The 16,366-nt window shown below is 43.0% G+C and overlaps 8 protein-coding genes across 8 annotated transcripts, besides 32 other annotated features; 6 read left to right on the top strand and 2 right to left on the bottom strand.

Annotated features, from left to right (window-relative positions):
• Positions 1-12: part of a microsatellite that runs on past the window's edge.
• Positions 13-519: 507 nt separating this feature from the next.
• Positions 520-594: a microsatellite.
• Positions 595-901: 307 nt separating this feature from the next.
• Positions 902-2,887, top strand: Tb09.211.2400 (hypothetical protein, conserved; the record flags this gene model as incomplete). Its single annotated transcript, XM_822290.1, has 1 exon — positions 902-2,887. The coding sequence occupies one exon, from the start codon at positions 902-904 to the stop codon at positions 2,885-2,887; it is 1,986 nt and encodes a 661-aa protein (XP_827383.1).
• A 107-nt stretch (positions 2,888-2,994) lies between these two features.
• Tb09.211.2390 (hypothetical protein, unlikely) lies at positions 2,995-3,417 on the top strand (the record flags this gene model as incomplete). Its single annotated transcript, XM_822289.1, has 1 exon — positions 2,995-3,417. The coding sequence occupies one exon, from the start codon at positions 2,995-2,997 to the stop codon at positions 3,415-3,417; it is 423 nt and encodes a 140-aa protein (XP_827382.1).
• A 407-nt stretch (positions 3,418-3,824) lies between these two features.
• Positions 3,825-3,899: a sequence feature (T-rich).
• Positions 3,900-3,927: a microsatellite.
• Positions 3,928-3,944: a sequence feature (T-rich).
• A 357-nt stretch (positions 3,945-4,301) lies between these two features.
• Positions 4,302-5,939, top strand: Tb09.211.2380 (hypothetical protein, conserved; the record flags this gene model as incomplete). Its single annotated transcript, XM_822288.1, has 1 exon — positions 4,302-5,939. The coding sequence occupies one exon, from the start codon at positions 4,302-4,304 to the stop codon at positions 5,937-5,939; it is 1,638 nt and encodes a 545-aa protein (XP_827381.1).
• An 819-nt stretch (positions 5,940-6,758) lies between these two features.
• Positions 6,759-6,789: a microsatellite.
• A 139-nt stretch (positions 6,790-6,928) lies between these two features.
• Positions 6,929-6,983: a microsatellite.
• Positions 6,984-7,630: 647 nt separating this feature from the next.
• Positions 7,631-7,657: a microsatellite.
• Positions 7,658-7,690: 33 nt separating this feature from the next.
• Positions 7,691-7,864: a sequence feature (A-rich).
• A 45-nt stretch (positions 7,865-7,909) lies between these two features.
• Positions 7,910-7,933: a sequence feature (AT_rich).
• Positions 7,934-8,064: 131 nt separating this feature from the next.
• Positions 8,065-8,120: a sequence feature (GA-rich).
• Positions 8,121-8,569: 449 nt separating this feature from the next.
• Positions 8,570-8,616: a sequence feature (T-rich).
• Positions 8,617-8,819: 203 nt separating this feature from the next.
• Positions 8,820-8,853: a microsatellite.
• A 25-nt stretch (positions 8,854-8,878) lies between these two features.
• Positions 8,879-8,947: a sequence feature (T-rich).
• Positions 8,948-9,266: 319 nt separating this feature from the next.
• Positions 9,267-9,330: a microsatellite.
• Positions 9,331-9,458: 128 nt separating this feature from the next.
• On the top strand, positions 9,459-10,382 carry Tb09.211.2370 (mitochondrial carrier protein, putative; the record flags this gene model as incomplete). The annotated part of the gene is made up of 1 exon (XM_822287.1): positions 9,459-10,382. One exon carries the CDS (start codon positions 9,459-9,461, stop codon positions 10,380-10,382), a length of 924 nt encoding a protein of 307 aa, XP_827380.1.
• A 354-nt stretch (positions 10,383-10,736) lies between these two features.
• On the top strand, positions 10,737-11,747 carry Tb09.211.2360 (protein kinase A catalytic subunit; the record flags this gene model as incomplete). Its single annotated transcript, XM_822286.1, has 1 exon — positions 10,737-11,747. The coding sequence occupies one exon, from the start codon at positions 10,737-10,739 to the stop codon at positions 11,745-11,747; it is 1,011 nt and encodes a 336-aa protein (XP_827379.1).
• A 382-nt stretch (positions 11,748-12,129) lies between these two features.
• Positions 12,130-12,189: a sequence feature (A-rich).
• A 504-nt stretch (positions 12,190-12,693) lies between these two features.
• Positions 12,694-12,942, bottom strand: Tb09.211.2350 (hypothetical protein, unlikely; the record flags this gene model as incomplete). The annotated part of the gene is made up of 1 exon (XM_822285.1): positions 12,694-12,942. The coding sequence occupies one exon, from the start codon at positions 12,940-12,942 to the stop codon at positions 12,694-12,696; it is 249 nt and encodes an 82-aa protein (XP_827378.1).
• Positions 12,710-12,730: a sequence feature (AT_rich).
• Positions 12,732-12,783: a microsatellite.
• Positions 12,795-12,865: a sequence feature (A-rich).
• A 53-nt stretch (positions 12,943-12,995) lies between the features above and the next one.
• Positions 12,996-13,070: a sequence feature (A-rich).
• Positions 13,071-13,124: 54 nt separating this feature from the next.
• Positions 13,125-13,216: a sequence feature (A-rich).
• On the bottom strand, positions 13,190-13,558 carry Tb09.211.2340 (hypothetical protein, unlikely; the record flags this gene model as incomplete). Its single annotated transcript, XM_822284.1, has 1 exon — positions 13,190-13,558. One exon carries the CDS (start codon positions 13,556-13,558, stop codon positions 13,190-13,192), a length of 369 nt encoding a protein of 122 aa, XP_827377.1.
• Positions 13,293-13,335: a sequence feature (AT_rich).
• Positions 13,363-13,409: a sequence feature (A-rich).
• Positions 13,559-13,572: 14 nt separating the features above from the next.
• Positions 13,573-13,654: a microsatellite.
• A 143-nt stretch (positions 13,655-13,797) lies between these two features.
• Positions 13,798-13,881: a sequence feature (T-rich).
• Positions 13,882-14,102: 221 nt separating this feature from the next.
• Positions 14,103-14,143: a sequence feature (GA-rich).
• A 58-nt stretch (positions 14,144-14,201) lies between these two features.
• Positions 14,202-14,274: a sequence feature (CT-rich).
• A 361-nt stretch (positions 14,275-14,635) lies between these two features.
• Positions 14,636-14,663: a microsatellite.
• A 94-nt stretch (positions 14,664-14,757) lies between these two features.
• Positions 14,758-14,777: a microsatellite.
• A 30-nt stretch (positions 14,778-14,807) lies between these two features.
• Positions 14,808-14,837: a microsatellite.
• A 142-nt stretch (positions 14,838-14,979) lies between these two features.
• Positions 14,980-15,028: a microsatellite.
• Positions 15,029-15,241: 213 nt separating this feature from the next.
• Positions 15,242-15,284: a microsatellite.
• Positions 15,285-15,589: 305 nt separating this feature from the next.
• On the top strand, positions 15,590-16,252 carry Tb09.211.2330 (small GTPase, putative; the record flags this gene model as incomplete). The annotated part of the gene is made up of 1 exon (XM_822283.1): positions 15,590-16,252. The coding sequence occupies one exon, from the start codon at positions 15,590-15,592 to the stop codon at positions 16,250-16,252; it is 663 nt and encodes a 220-aa protein (XP_827376.1).
• Positions 16,253-16,366: the final 114 nt, after the last annotated feature.

Genomic DNA, 16,366 nt, shown 5'->3' with positions numbered 1-16,366 from the left:
GTATGTATATATACCGTTTAAACCAAAACCAAAACAAAACAAGACAACAAAAAGGTTTAAAGGAAAGAAAAAGATAACTCCAGAGGATCTGCTCGCTGATCCCAAGTGTGGGCCGTAGCCTTTGGAAATAACTTGTACACGTCTCCATTCTCTTTATCTTCTGTTTCCTTTTATTTTTCGTTTTGTTTATATACTATTACTCCTTTTTTTCTTCTAATGATAATTCTTTTGCTGATCGTTTATTACCGCTTGGAATGTGACATGTTTTTGGGGAGCTTGACGCAAGGTGCTCGACATGTCACAAATCACTCTACCATCCCCTCTATTTTCTGCCTGTGTTGTCCCGCTTTCGTTGGCGGGTAGAGCTGTGGGAGATGCGGCTGCGCAGCGCATGAAAGTTTAAAAAGCGCCTTTGGTGGTTTCGCGATGTGTGCAGGGGACAAACATTCGTTTTCTTTTCTTCCGACATTTGTCCTTACTTCCTCTGTGTGCATCTTTTTTCTTTCTGTATGCAATTGCACACGTACGCACATGGATGCGTATATATTTGTTTATATGTATATACATATATTTACACACATATATACACGTATATTATTATCTGTTGCTTTCATGATTTCTTCTGGGGGAAGGGTATATTAGCGTTGCTAAGAGCCAGTTTGTGCTCCTCTAGCTTTAATATCATATAGGGCTTAAAAGCGAAAAAAAAAGGGTAGGTGGAGAACAAAAAAAACAAAAATAAGAGTGGAAGAAGACATTTCGTAGCAGGTGGAGGGAAAGGAGGCGGTGCCGCAGTGCATTAGTGTTAATAGCTCTGCTACCAACACCTGGGGGTACTATATTTTCTTTTTGTTTTTCTTTTCGAGTCTGAGGCGTTTCTGTGTGTTTTTGGAGCATCGTCATGGTGATCCGACCTGCAACCAGAAAACGTGCCGACTCCGAAACTGACAATGGAGACAACTCTCTGCGGAAGCGAAGCCGTGTGTATTTGTCACCCACGCCCAGTAATGAATGCGTGGTGGGTTTCCTCACTGGCGGTGAAAGCACTGCGGGAACCAGTGCAACAACTTCAAGCAGGCATAGTGAATGTGCCGATGAAGGCAGTACTCTCAGTAGTTATAACGGTAGTGAGGCCAGCGCTGTTGCTGAAGGCTTCAGTGACGGTGACTGCGGCGACGACAGCTCGCAATGTGGCGGAGGTTTTAGTGGTGAGGTGTGGTTACGTCTTAAGAGGGCAGTGGTTGGCAAACCGCTTAGTATGCGCGTGTTTCAGCGTGAATTCAAGTCGGGTGACATATACAAGTACTATCGGAGAAATGAGCTAAATAAACTAATGGCCGCACTGAGGGATATTTTGGAGGAGCATGGGGAATTGAGGCTTGCGGCGACGGTAGACAACAAAAGCCGAATGAAGGATTTGGCGGCTCAGGGAGCTTCAGCATTAAACTGTTTCTTTGCTTCGCGGAAAGATGCTGGAGGTGGTGCTACACAAGTGAAAGATGCTCACTCCGCAACTACACCACCACCACCACCACCGACAGTTACACCGCTTAAGCACAATGAGCCATCGGGTGCGAAGGCGTCAACCAGTTTCCCCCCTTCCACATCTAATAATAACGCAGCTCCAGTAAGACATCGCTTGAAATACCAACTACCACGTGGGGTGGGGAATGCAGCTGTTGAAATCTTGTCTCTGCCGCTTGACGACAACCTTCCCGTTGAAGCCATAAACGAAGTCAGTTCCCCTTTCCACCGTGTGCTACACGTAGTAATGAAAACGCAGCTGTGTTTTGGTAGCGCCAATCACTCTTTTGAAGTTCCTCAGCAGTATTTGGAGGGAGTGGCGTCAAGACGGCTTCGTCTGCACGTGGTACCCTTCCGGCCGCCATTTATTCCCATGTCGTGGCCGGTAATAAAGGAAATTGCGGTAACAGTGAACGGCCAAGCGGTCATGACAATGTGGAGGCGGCGGTGGCCCGAGCGGCGGAAGGAAGTAACCAAAACCCTTCTTCCTTTGGATATAACACAATTTTTGAATAGAAATTGCCACACTCAGGAGCTTGGATTTGTTGTGACCTCAAAGGAGTACGTTAGTCAGGTGGCATTGTTGGTAGTTCAGTTGGTACCACAAGATGAGGTGATGAATAGTATCGTTACGCCGTTATGCAACCCGCAGAATATGCGCGATGCTAGTTTGTACGCCATGTACCGTAGCGTGTTAGAGGACGAGGAAATGTCAAAAGATGAGATGGTAGTGGACAACCCCGTCATCACAACGAAGTGTCCCATTTCTCAAGCACGCATTAGCATTCCAATCCGTGGTGCCCATTGTGCTCACCTTCAATGCTTTGACTGTCGCTCCTTTCTTCAGGGTTGTCACAGTGGATGTTACTGGAACTGCCCACTTTGTGACTCACCGCTTGCACCCCGTGACATCCGCGTTGACACCGTGTTGCTGCGGTGCTTGCAACAAGCAGGTGAGAAATGCCCCGCGTACCTTCAACTTGTCAGGAACGACAGGGAGGCAAAAGCTGCAGTTCACACGGCAAGCACAGCGGAAACGGATGAAGACTATGTTCCATTTCGGTGGGTACCTAAGAAGAGTGTTAGTGGTGTTGTAGATGTCGTTCTTGACGATGACGACGAGAGCAGCAATGATGTAAATAAACCACTCAAGCCTGTAGTTGCATGCGGCGGGTCCAGCGATTCCTTTTTTGGTTTGGCGGAACTTGGCGCCGACTCGTCCGATGACGGGGAGGCGTTTGTTGTTTACAGACGAGGGAGGGTGGGGGGTAACGTTGGAGACTATGGAAGTAGGGCGTCGCAGGATGGTGATGTTGGCAGAGGTTTGCGGTTGGGGACGGCGGATCATCCCATTGTGTTGTAATGTGGTGTGGTTGTAGTTGTGGTTGCGGTTGTGCAGGGACGGTAATGGCGATGAAGTGAAAGAAGAGAATGGAGTGAATCACTGGATATGCGGCAAAGTATATAGAAATGAAATTTAACATACCCTTTCTATCTATCTATCTTTCATTTCTCTATTGCGCTTCTTGTTTATTTACTGAATCTTTTCTCCTTTCCAACCTGGAGGAGGCTGCTCCAGTATCGTGTTTCCGGGAACGCTTCTCTCTCCCGCTTAGGCAGCGAGTTGCACGTGAGGCACATCGTTCTGTTGCTTTTCTCCCTTTTCTCCCCCTTTTTACTACCGCGTTAAATACGCACCTTGCGGCCGTGCCGCGGCCCGCCTCTTTTCAAGAGTTACCGCGAGTGCAGTGCCGATTATTGGGTATTAACTGTTACCATGCGACCCGTGTGTGGTGGTGCGGTCGTAAAAAAAGAGGATGTCAAAAGGAAACCTTGCGCGTAATAAAACATACACTGGTGCGCGTCTGTGCGTTTGCGGTACCAGCGGAGTAATCAATAAGTATGTGGTCGGGTGTGTCATCTGGGCGCCAATACTCTTACTACTATTGTCGCAATTTTTTCCCCCTTCCTGATATGTTTCCATTTGTATATACACTATCACCCCACATTTCTTTTTCTTTTCTTTTTTCGTTTCCACCATTTTGTTGCTGTTCGCACACCATCTTTACATTCATATTTGCACTTTCATCTTCCATTTTCTTTCTTCATTAACTTGTTCTTTGTATTTATGTGTGTTCTTACTGGACTCAGTTCCTCAACGCAAACGTTTTTTTTTTAAAGTATACCGCCAAGCGATTGTCTGATCGCCTAACTGAACGAAACTTACTTTGACCCGAACTTTCCACGAAAAGAAGGAAAGATAATTTTCGCTCTCCTGTTAAATCATTATTTTTACTGTTAAAAAGATAGAAACAAAAAGAAAAGGAAAAAAAAGTTAAATTGAAAGAGAAAAAAGAAATTAAGCAAAAAAAAAAAACAACAACAACAACAACAAGACAACAAAAATTAAAAAAAAACAATCAATCACCGACAAAAAGGTGAAATATTAAAAAAAATCAGGTGAAGGGGAATTTTTGTGAAAGAAGAAAAAAAAAGTAGGATCAGCGGCGACCCACACGACAGGATCAGGGACGTCCTCTGGGTTGATTATTTATCTTTTTCGGGTGAAAGGAATAAGAAGAACCTATTTCTGTTACTAATAATAGCAGTGTGATAAACCCAGAGAAGTGGTATAACATTGTATCTGAATAGCGATATAGGGGAACGGGTTTAGGCAAACAAAAAGGAAAAAGAATTGCCCCTCCAAAAAAGGAAAAAAAAAGAAAAAAGAAATTAACAGAGAACTAACTAGTGATCGAATCAAGGTAGGGTTGACAATGAGAACTACAATTCGATACACTCGCCCTGAACTTCTCTCACTTGCACCGAGACCAGAAGAATTCACCTTGAGCGAGGAGGTACTACAGAAATTCAGCATAATCGAAACGGAGTGCCCCGTGCAGTCCTCTTCGCCGGATGGAACCCGCCACGACGCCACCGGTCAAAAGTCATCCGACTCGAAAAATGGAGCGCTTGGGCCAGCATCGAAGCGGGCAACAAACAGCGAACGCTTTGCTCCCCCATCCCGTTCTTGGAGGGGAAGCAGGGATCAGGAAGCATTCGAAGAGGGGTACAAGTATGAGTTGGAGCGGAATGCCATTAAGAAGCAGGCACTGCAGGAAACCATGGAGAGGGAGAAGCAAAGGAGTGACGCTGCAGCCTCTTCAAAGGATGAGGGCAAAAACGACACCAACAAATGGGGTCCCTCTTCCCCCTCCAGAACTGAAGTAAAGGCAGAGGTTGACGATGAGATAGAACGGTTGATGGTTAGCATAGCACCAAGTGGTGAGGGGGGGAAGAAAGTAGCCAAGTCACGCTTCTTCTCTGGGGCAAACTCTGGTTTCCAGGATACAAACCCTACCTCTGCTCCTCTGGTGCAGGCAATATCAGAACCCCTGACAAGTGCCTCTTTGAATCAGGTCAAAGACCCGTGGGCCTTGCCGTCCATGGTCCCAGCGAGCGGTAACGTTGTGTGGAACAATGTGGAAGCTTCGAAGCCCACCGGCGTTGATGCGGCGCTTGAACGTAAGAATCCTTCCGCCAATGTAGGTATGAATTCACTTTTGACCGGTAGTCTGTCCTTAGGTGTTCCGTCGACAGCACCGACCCAGCATGCGGGCGCGGTGCCAACACAGCCATCGATGCAACCAGCAGTTTTGCACTCGGTACCCGCAGCGCCTTCGGTGGAAGCGGGTGCTGCTACGAGTGCCCGTGCGCCAGCTACACAACCCACCGAGACATCGGCGTCAAACCAACCCCGCACGTGGAACGCTCACGATTTGGAGCAGAGACTCATTAGCGAGCAGAAGGTGAGCAGGCAACCGGAGGTGGAAAGTAAACCTATTGAGGCAACAGCCCTGGAGCAGCAGTTACTCATGCAGGTGAAGCAAAGTTTGGGTCGCCCACAGACTCAGCCGCAGGCAGCGGTCATGTCTCAAATGCCAGGAAGTGCTGTACCCGTCACAGGGGCCCCACCGTTACTTTCGGTTTCCGGCCATATGACGCCGCCACAAATGTCGACAACCCAACTACCTGCACATGTCCCACAGCAACAACGGCCGCAGCAACAGCCTGTCCAAATGCCGTGGGGGGTTCCCGTTCAGAAGGTTGCACCACAACAAATGCAAAAACTGGTGCAAGCTCCACCGCAGCCGCAGCACCGTCAAACTGGCGTCCCTCAACCCGTTCCAATAATTGTGAGTGGCGCTCAAGGAGCACCGTATTACGCGCAGCCGGCCATGCCCGGCCATTATGTTGCAGGTTTTGTGCCTAGTCAGGCTCAGCAACCGATGATGTTTTACCGCCCCGCGGATGGTACGGCACCATACACTGTGGGTGCCACAGGTTTTCCTCCCGGCACACAAGTGCTTTTCGCACAACAGCAGCAGGCGAAGCAGCCCAACCAGCGCCGCTAGCTTGCAAAATGGAGAGATGGAGAAAACTTTGAGATTCTATGGCAAATCGGTGGCTGTGGGTTTGAACCATTCAACAGGTAAATCCTGTCAGTGAGGGGGTCTGTTGCACACAGGTTTGCGTGCACACGTATGCTTTGGTGGCTGGGTCTTTATAACTCGCTATTTAAAGGTGAGTTTTTGATTTTTTTTTTGTAACTTGAGGGAGTAGCGGCCTCATGTTCGTTTTAAATATTTTCTGTCAGCGCTATCGTTAATAATGAGGAGCTGCTTGTTTCATGTGATAACACCGTAGTCGCTCATTCAAGTTTAAAACAGGAGATGTGGGGAGAGGGACGTGGTGTGTGGGGAAGGATGAGGAAGAGAAAGCAAAAAAGAGGAAAAGAAAGCAACTACCCATTTATAACTGTATCTACCTTTATAGAGTTATACAATTAAAAAAAAATACGCGTGGGATTCAACTTTTTTTTTTTTTTTTGCGAGAAAAATTGCGGTGAGGGGAGCAGGACGAACGATTCGTTTATGCAACGAGTTACTTTTTCTTTTTCACGTATGCCTCTTTTAGTTTGTTTCAGATCTGATTTCGTTGCTGCTACACTGCGGGGTATTTTACTAGCAGTTCGTTCTTTTCCCCTTCCTTTTTTTTTTTAAAAAAGAAATCTCTCTCATTCCTTCACTACTTTCTCCCCTTTTCCATGCGCGATGGTCGCTGTTGAGTGATACCAATGGGAGGTACATAAATGTACAAGTTGGCGTTACTCGGATAGAACGTTGTGCTGCTCTTCTTTTACCTTTTACCTTTCTGTCTGTTCTTTCTTTCTTTTTGTTTGTTTGTTTGTTTGTTTGTTTTTTTTCCTTCCAATTCTACTTTTATTATTGTTTTTCTTTTCATCGCCTTGGCGGAATGATGTTGAGGCGTGTGTACGGGCGTTTATTGTTGGTAGCATGAACACAGACACGGTTACTAAATAGTGCTGGCGGATACATATCAATATTTATATTTACATATGCGTTTATTTATTTACTTGTATTTATTTATATATCTGTCAGTTTGCTGCGTGAAGGATGGCGCGGGATGTTGCCAATGTGGACGATGGGCTCCTAACAAATGCTTTCAAATGCTAAAGAATTTATAAATATCAAGAGACAGATACGTGACAGATACATAAATAAAGAAGCATTAAGCATCAGGAATTAAAAAAAAAGGAAGAAAGAGAGTTTTTAAGGAAGAAAAAAATAATAGCTGAGCTAGAAGAAAAAAGACAAAAGACTGAAAGAACGTAATATTGTGATCCCGCAGAAAATTATACGTTTTTTGTACGTTTCTTTTTTTTTTTTCATTATGTTTCACATCCCCTTCGTCCAAACTGTTATTTCAATTTTGGGGCGCATGTGTGTGTGTGTGTGTGAACAGAAACCTAAGGATCGGAAGGTGGAGATGTGATTGCCTCTATATTAATGACTTCTTTTTCACCGCAGTGTTTCTTTTTTTTTAAAAAAAAATCTATCTTTTCATCTTTTCTTCTATTAGTCAAACAAACTGAAGCAGCAGAGGTTGCGATGCTGTCCGCCACGACAATGAGTAGTCATCGCTACATTCGCACCCCGCGCTGATAGCATTTGCATCCATCAAAGTTTCTTTTTCTTTTTCTTTTTTATACGCGTTGCGGGTCTTTTTCTCTATTGATTTCAGTTTTGTTTGTTTGTTTGTTTGTTTTTTTAAAAAAAATTCTCTTTCGTCTCTCCGTCTTCAGTTTTTTCCTCTTCTTTTTTATCCCTCTTTTCTTTTTCTTTTTTTAAATCTTCTCTTATCTTCTCTCTCCATGTTGTTACAATATCACTTCTTCTTTTTTTTTCTTCTATTTTATTTGATTGTTTTCCCCGCCTTTGTTTTTAATTTCTTTTTCTTCCATTCTCCCCCTTTTCCTGAAGGCGGCTCCGAAGGCAATTGTGAGGCATGCTGCTATTTGAACATATATTAATTAATTTATATATTTGTGCGCGTGTGATGCATTTACTTCATTCATTTTCTTGGCGCTGCTCATTCAACTGCAACTGTTCATTATGACTTTCTTTTTCTTTTTCATGTGCATTTGCACCGGCCGGCATTTAGAAGGGGTTGGGAGCCTTCTCTCTCTCTTTTTTTTCTCTTTTTTTTCTTTCTCTCTTCTTTTTTCTTTCTTTTTGTTACTGCTTTTCCATTGGTCTTAGCTTTCTTAATTTTTTTTTTCATTTTACTTTTTCTCACTCTATTTCCCCTCCCCTCCTTCCCAACTATTCACTTCATGCCTTCGTACTTCTTCTTAAGGGATATATGAGGAGGCGGTTACTTTTTTTTTGTTTTGTTCCATTTGTTGTGTTTTGTGTAACTTTGCGACCGCGGTAAAGCGGAGGAAAGGCGTGCGTGCGGTAGGGAATTTTTTTGTTTTTTTGTTTTTGTTTTTCTCTCCGTTGAGAGAATTGATTTCAGTTGGGGCGATATCCAAAGTGAAAAAGGTAGTAAAGGAGGGTAAAACGCCGAATTAATCGATGTGATGAGTCAACATCTTCTTCTTCTTTTTTCTTCTGGGGAGAGGGAGGGGGAGCCAAAAAAAAAAAAACAGCAAAAAAAGAAACACACACACACACACAGGAAAAAAAAAAGAAAGAGAAACGGGAAAAACAAAAAAGAAAAAAAAAACGCACACGCAAACACACGCAAAAGGGGGTGAGGCACTCGGGGGCGCTGGTCTTGCCTTTTTTTTGTATTTTTTTTTTGAGTGTTTTGTTGTTGGTGTCGAGTTGATTCTGTGTTTGTGCGTAGTGGGGAGTTTACAAAGGGACAGAGGATGTTGGGGCTGCAAACTAAACAGAGTGGCTTAAAGTGCCACAACAATTTATGTTCTTCCTTCCCCTTCCTTTCCCTTCCCTTTCCTTCTTCCTAATTCAATTCAGCACAATGTAAAGGAAAATTAAAAAAAAATAAAAGAAAAAAAAGGGAATAGGACTAACAAGAAACAAGAAGGAAGGAATGAAAGGGAGGGTTTCCCCTTCTTGCTTCCGTTTTACTTCTTTTTACCGGGTATCCCTATATTTATGAACTCAACGGCGGTGGGTTAAATAAATTGAGGGCCTCAAGTCGGGATGGATGGGTGAATTGTTGTCCTTCATTTCTTGTTATTTTTCATTTATTTCATCAAGTGCCCGCACTCTCTTCTGCGTACAAAGGGGTGGACAATTTTGTCTCTCATCTGTCATTCGATGGGTTAACTCTTCTTCTTCTTCGTTCCATCCGCTTAGTTGTTTGTGGGAGGCAGTAATAAGTGAGTGTTGGCGGTCCTCTGTCCCTTATATAATCATTGTTGCTATTATTACTATCGTTGTTACTATTACTAGTGTTGTTATTATTTTTATTGCCTCTTTCATAATTTTTTAAATTTTTCTTTGTTTTTTGTCCCCCTTTTCAGACATCTCGCAAATAGAAAGAAGGAAGGAAGAGAGGAAACTACAAGGCAATAGGGCACATTAGGAGAGGCCACAAGTATGGATGTAATATGCTCCGCTCTTGCTGGCGTGATGGCCCGAGCGGTTTGTCATCCTCTCGATACGGCTAAAACTGTGACCTTCACGGGTTTCTTTGGAGATAGCAGCAGTTCCCTTCATGTAAATTCGAAGGGATCACTGCGGCATGTCGCGAGTTCTATTTGGAGGCGTGAAGGGCCAGGTGCCTTCTACCGTGGTGCGGGCGTAGCGATTGTTGGCTCTGCACCGGGAACTGCACTGTATCTAACAACATACACGTGGTCTCGAGATTTCCTTCAGGGATATGTGAGTGCAAGCCATTCCTCTTCCTTTCTTAGCACCATACCTTCTTCATTTATTCATCTTATTTGTGGACTCTTTGCCGAGTCGGTCAGTTGTATCTTTTGGGTTCCTATTGACGTAACGAAGGAACGGCTGCAGGCGCAGTCGTCGTTTGTAGAAGGGCGATACAAAGGCAACTGGGACGCCATCCGCACTGTCGCTCGCTACGAAGGTGTGCGAGGTTTATATAAGGGTTATTGGTCAACATTGGCATCCTTCGGACCCTACTCGGCAGTATACTTTGGTTGCTACGAAGTTTTTGAGAATGTTCTCAACGAGCACATGTCATTAGGAACATTTTCTTCTTCACTCTGTGCAGGAGGTATGGGGAATATTGTCGCCTGCGTCGTAACAAACCCTCTGGAATTAGTGAAGACACGCTTGCAGGTACAGCGGGCAGTTCTCTCCGTCAATGGAAAGCCAACTGCCGTTTACGGATTTCCTTTCCGTTACAAGGGGTTATTAGATGGATTGTGTGCTATTGTTAAGAGCGAGGGTGTATGTGCGCTGTGGAAGGGCTTACCGATCAGAGTGACATTTGCTGCGCCCAACGCTGCTTTAACAATGGGGTTCTACAGCTATCTTAAAGGTAATATGGCGTAAAAGGCAATATATAACATAGTTGGTGCATAATTCTTCATCTCTTCCCCCTCTCGGTGGTGGAGGGGTCGGCTTGTCGTTTAAAGGGGAAACACCTCCCAAATTTTTACATTGTTACAGAATTTCAATGAATATCGGAGGGAGGTCACGGGCGCACTCTTGTTCTCCCTTTTGCCTTTCCTTCTTCTGCTGTTGGTGTTACTTTTTTATATTTTGAATACTGTCGAAGAACCCTTTACTCCTCTTTCCGTTTTTGTTTTCTCCACAAAAATAAGCTATTTTGTTGCATACGTAAGTCTACATTTATTTATACATTATTCTTTTTTGACAGAGCTTGAGCAGGTACTGGTAGTGCGGATGCCTGTAGCCACGTCGACGGAACCGCAAACGTATGTGTTTACCAAACCTGACACATCGGGATGGAAGCTGAGTGACTTTGAAATGGGTGACACGCTAGGGACCGGCTCGTTTGGTCGCGTGCGCATTGCAAAACTGAAGAGCAGGGGGGAGTATTATGCAATAAAATGTCTAAAGAAGCGTGAGATACTAAAGATGAAGCAGGTACAACACCTGAACCAAGAGAAGCAAATTCTAATGGAGTTGTCACACCCCTTCATTGTGAACATGATGTGTTCCTTCCAGGATGAGAACCGCGTCTACTTTGTTCTAGAATTTGTGGTAGGTGGTGAGGTATTTACTCACCTTCGTTCCGCAGGCCGTTTCCCGAATGACGTAGCGAAGTTCTATCATGCGGAGCTTGTGTTGGCCTTTGAATATTTACACTCGAAGGACATTATCTACCGTGACTTGAAACCTGAGAATCTGCTACTTGATGGGAAGGGACACGTCAAGGTGACTGATTTTGGTTTTGCTAAGAAGGTGACGGATCGTACCTATACGTTATGTGGGACACCTGAGTATCTTGCACCTGAGGTAATTCAGAGCAAAGGACATGGGAAGGCTGTGGATTGGTGGACGATGGGTGTTTTGCTGTATGAATTCATAGCTGGCCATCCTCCCTTTTTTGATGAAACCCCAATTCGGACGTATGAAAAGATTCTTGCGGGCCGGTTCAAATTCCCCAATTGGTTTGACTCCCGTGCGCGGGATCTCGTAAAGGGTTTATTGCAAACGGATCACACGAAACGGTTGGGCACGCTGAAGGATGGCGTAGCTGATGTGAAGAATCACCCATTCTTCCGTGGTGCGAATTGGGAGAAACTCTATGGACGTCATTATCACGCTCCCATTCCTGTAAAAGTGAAGAGCCCCGGCGACACAAGTAACTTTGAGTCGTATCCCGAGAGTGGGGATAAGCGGTTGCCCCCGTTAGCACCATCACAACAATTGGAGTTCCGTGGGTTTTAGGTGTGTGTATGCATGGCTTTGACTTGCGGTGCTGTTATAAGTTCGAGACAGGAGAGGAGGTTAACGTAGAATGACAATTCCGCTGCTGTTTCCACTCCAGTCATGTCTCGCGTTGCCGTAGATGTTTGTATCGCTTTGAGTTCTTTTCGTTCTATTGTAGTTTTATTCATTTTTCTTTTCTTTTTTCTTTCATACTTTTAATTTACTCTGTTTTCCCTTATTTTGATGATTGTGAGGGAGCGTTCCACGCTAATTTGTGGGGATGGGTGGGGGGGGGGTACGCTTGGTGTTATTTACAAGTCTCCTTTTCTTCTTTAATTTGCCCATCCATTCTTTTGATTTTCAAAGCTATTTCCATTGCTGATTAGCAACTCTTGTCTACTTGTTTCTCCTTTTTTTTCTTTTTCTTTTTCTTTAAGTTGTTTTTGTTTTTTGTTGTTTTGGGATGAGGAAGGAGGTGCGTGAGAGTGGTATTATTATTATTTGCACCAACTGGACGTGTGGCGTCCGTGTATGGAAATGATTTTATAATGTTAGTGTGTGAATTATAAAACCGGTGTGGGTGAGGAAGACCAAAAAGAGGAAAGAAGGTTATGTTTTTTTCTTTAATTCTTGATGGAATGACTTGGGGAGGAAGGAAGAAAGAAAAAAAAAGAGAGTGAAATTATAAAAGCCGTTGTTATTTGTGTTTGAGCGCCAGTTGGGTTCTGGGCATTATTTTTCTGGTGCCTCTCAATTTTATACGTAGTGGTGGTGATGTTGACGTGGGAGAAGAAAAGCAGGGACGATGTTATGATTTCCTTCTTGTGATTATTTTGGATTTCTTCCCTTTTTTTTTTAACTTTTCCCCCCTGTGGTGTGCGGTTTCGAAGAGGCGGGGGAAACAAATTTGGGTGGGGAGGGGGGAGGAAAGTCGCGCGGCGAAGGAGCGATTTATAGCTTAATTTTAATTGTGTAATGTGTTTTTTTTTAAAAATATAAAAGTATATAGATATATATAAATGCACGGATGTATATATAGATATATAGATATATACGGGCGTGTAGTCTTTTGTTTTGTTCTACTCTTTCTCTCTCTTTCTCTTTTTTTTGTTCGTTTGGTTTTTTGTGATTTTTTTCCCCCTTCGGTAATCCTCCAATACGGAATGTTGGCGGGATTTGCATCCCCGTTAAATTTGGGTTCGGCATTGCGCATGAAGTAATGAGTGTAACAAAATACATATCTAAGTATTTTGTTATCATAATGTATTTTTATGTTTCTCTTTTTTTTCTCTTCTCTATTTTTAGTTTTTTTCCTTGTGATTTTCTTTTTTTTTTTTTTTTGCCCCGCGTTCGCGTTGTCATATTTGTGGCACCTCACAATCGGTTGCCGTCTCCTCTTCCTCTTGCTTTTTTTTTCCCTACCCTTAATTTTTTTGTGTTTATGTTTATGTGTTTTTTTTTTACCTTCTTTCCCTTCTTCTTTTTCTCCCTTCGGTGCTGTTTCCTAATCTTTTAACACATTTTTTTTTTACGCGGATAGCGTGGTTGCTGTTGTTCCGGGTGAATATAAATATATAAATTTGTGTGTTTATATATTTATATATAAGGGGTATTTGTGCGTGCAAATAGACAATTTTTTCCCCTTTTTTTCTTTTTTTGTTTTCTTTTTTTTTTTTGTTTCGTAAATTCCTCGGCTTCGGTTTTCGTGACGCGGTACATTCATGTTTATTTCTTCTCTTCCTTACTGTTTCTTTCTTTTTTTTTCCCCTCTCTGAAGCAACGCCGGTATATTTGCGTGTGGGTATGATGCTTCCAAACTTTCTCATCATTTCCTTTTTGTTTATATTATTGTTATAACTGCTGTTGTTATTGTCATTACTGTTATTATTTTTCTTCTGCCGCTGATTTTATTGTTTTTTTTATTTGATTCCTTCGTTTAACCCGAGTCTTTTTTTTTCCTTTTAAATTGTTTTGTTTTGATTGGTTTGCTTCTGGTGGGGATAATAGTGCTCTGGCGCCGGTGGGACGAGCAAACGACTACCGAGCTTTTATATGAAATTGAAAATTCAAGATAAAAAGAAGGAAGAAGAAAAAAAGAAAAAGGATGGTAAAAGAAAAGAATAATAATAAAAAAAAAGAGAGATAGAAGAAATTAGCGTTTGGTTGGTGCTACTTTTTTTTTATTTTTAGTTAATTAAGTGACTTCAGATTGGAGGAGGAGGAGGAGGAGAAAGGGGTGGGGCGTGTGTTGGGATGATGGAGCAAAATGTGTAAGTTCAACGTGTGAATAAAATAGAACATTAACTGCAAATATTTGTTTGCCAAGTTAAGTAAGAGGGGTGACGCATAAGAGGTTGCAGGAAAGTGTAAACATTTTTGTTTCTCTCCTTCTTTCCTTTCCTTTCCTTCTCTTTATCTCTATCTCTATCTCTATCTGTCTATCCTCAAATTGCGAGTGAGGCAATGCAATATAAAGAAAGAAAGTAAGTAATAAAGAAATAAACAAGAAGTAAAGAAAACAAATAAAAAAAGCAAATAAAAGAAGGTTGACAGTGATAGCATAGAAGACTACAAGGGGGTTAAGGTAAAAAAAATGAAAAAGTAATATGAAAATTGCCATACTGCCTCTTCACTCCGTCGCCACCCGATTCATTTGGCTACTTCTTCTTTCTCTGTTTTTGTCTTTATATTTGTCATTTTCTTTGAATGTGTGTGTGTGGAGGGGGTGGGCTTTTTTTTTTTTTTGTGTGTGTGTGTTTTTCTTTATTATCATTCTGGTTTTGTCGCGTACTCCCTGTCCTCGTAGCCAGAGGTACGTGTATTTGTATTTAGGTATATTTACACGTTTATGCGGTGATGCGTGAATGTGCATCCATGTGTGCATGTGCACAAGACAGTGACAAGACTTATTATTATTACTATTATTACTATTATGACCGTGGCTGTAACCTGCGGGACACCCCTCACGGGGATTCTTTGTGGCTAAACTTCTGTTTTCTCACCACTCGAATCGACTACTAATGTAGTTTTTCTTTCTTTCTTTCTTTCCTCCACCACACCAGCACATTAATTATCCTTCTGCTGCTGCTGCTGCTGCTTCTGCCGTTGGTGGTTGCGCTTATATGCGTATGCATGTGTGTGTGTGTGTGTTTTCATGTAAGTGAGAGGGAAGGTGGCAGAGACTACCTGCTGTCGTCGCCCTTTCTTTTATTTGATTTGTTCCAATTCTCTTCTTTACGCAATCCATATATACTATTATTATTACTACTATTGTTATTACTATTGTTATTATTATTATTTTCCTCCATCTCATTCTTCTTGTTTTGCTTTATTTATTTCTTGTGGTTTTGTATCAACACTTTTCCCCACCTTTTGGTATCACTTTCGTGTGGTGTACGTTGTTGAATTGCCCTCGTGCCTTTAAACTACTTTGACGTTAGCCCCATATTGAAGCAAAATCACCCAAGTGCTGGTGAGAAACACACAAAAAAAAAGGAAAAAAAAGCAAAAACACATATACACGTACACACACACACATATATATATATATATATATTGAAAAGGTGACAAGGTGAGTTGCACCAAAGGGAAGGTGCAGAAACAACACAGAGGAAGAAAAGAAAATACAAATATTATTGGAAACGCAACTTTTAGGGATTTAAACACCGCAAACTACAGATTTTTTTTTTCTTTAAAAGGGAAAGGTAGAGTGCAAGTGCCTCTTACGTTTGTGCCGGAGCGTTGGGTCTACGGGTGAATTTAGGGAGGAGGGTGCGGAAACATTGAATTGAAGGAACCGAAGGAAACAAGAATAATAACAACAACAAAAAAAAGGGAAGGAAGGAGGGGGGAAAAGAAAGATGGCTCCAAACCGACAGTTGCTGAAGATAATTATTCTTGGGGATAGCGGTGTCGGAAAGACTGCGTTGGTGCATCAATATGTGAATAAAAACTTTGACAACCGGTACAAGGCGACGATAGGTGCAGATTTTCTCACGAGGGATGTGGAGATCGATGGCAAACTTGTCACATTGCAAATATGGGACACAGCTGGGCAGGAGCGTTTCCAGTCACTTGGCTCTGCCTTTTATCGTGGAGCTGACGCATGTGTTCTTGTGTTTGACCTTACCGATTCGGAATCCTTTTCTCACATTAATTCGTGGTTGGAAGAGTTTCGCGCTCAAGCGGGCCAGCGGGAATGTGTGCTGATTGGCAACAAATCGGACCTGACGGAGCGCCGGCAGGTGACCAGTCGCACGGCAGAAGCCTGGTGTGAATCACTAAAAAATGGGGAAGGTGGTGATGCCTCTTTAGGTGCAGCTGCTGGGGAGGAAACGATGGGATCCATTCAATACTTTGAAGCATCAGCAAAGGCAAATGTGGGCGTGGAAGAGGCGTTCTTAACGGTAAGTAAAGCTGCGCTAGCAAAGAAAGCTACTGCGGAAGAGGGGGTGGCGTTGCCGCAATCCATCAGATTGGGCCAACAAAGGCCTAGTACAAAGAAAAGCGATTGTGCGTGCTAGTTGTGCATGGTGTAAGGGTATGAAGGATTGACAAGGGTGAAGAAAAAAAAGAAAGATATGTAGGAGTGAGTGAAGGTTATTTTCTCAAACAACGCGTGATAGAGAGGAGGAGGA

Source organism: Trypanosoma brucei, chromosome 9, assembly GCF_000002445.2.
Source record: "Trypanosoma brucei brucei TREU927 chromosome 9, whole genome shotgun sequence".
NCBI classification, from domain to species: Eukaryota; Euglenozoa; class Kinetoplastea; order Trypanosomatida; family Trypanosomatidae; genus Trypanosoma; species Trypanosoma brucei.
This window is presented reverse-complemented; position numbering and strand designations above follow the sequence as displayed.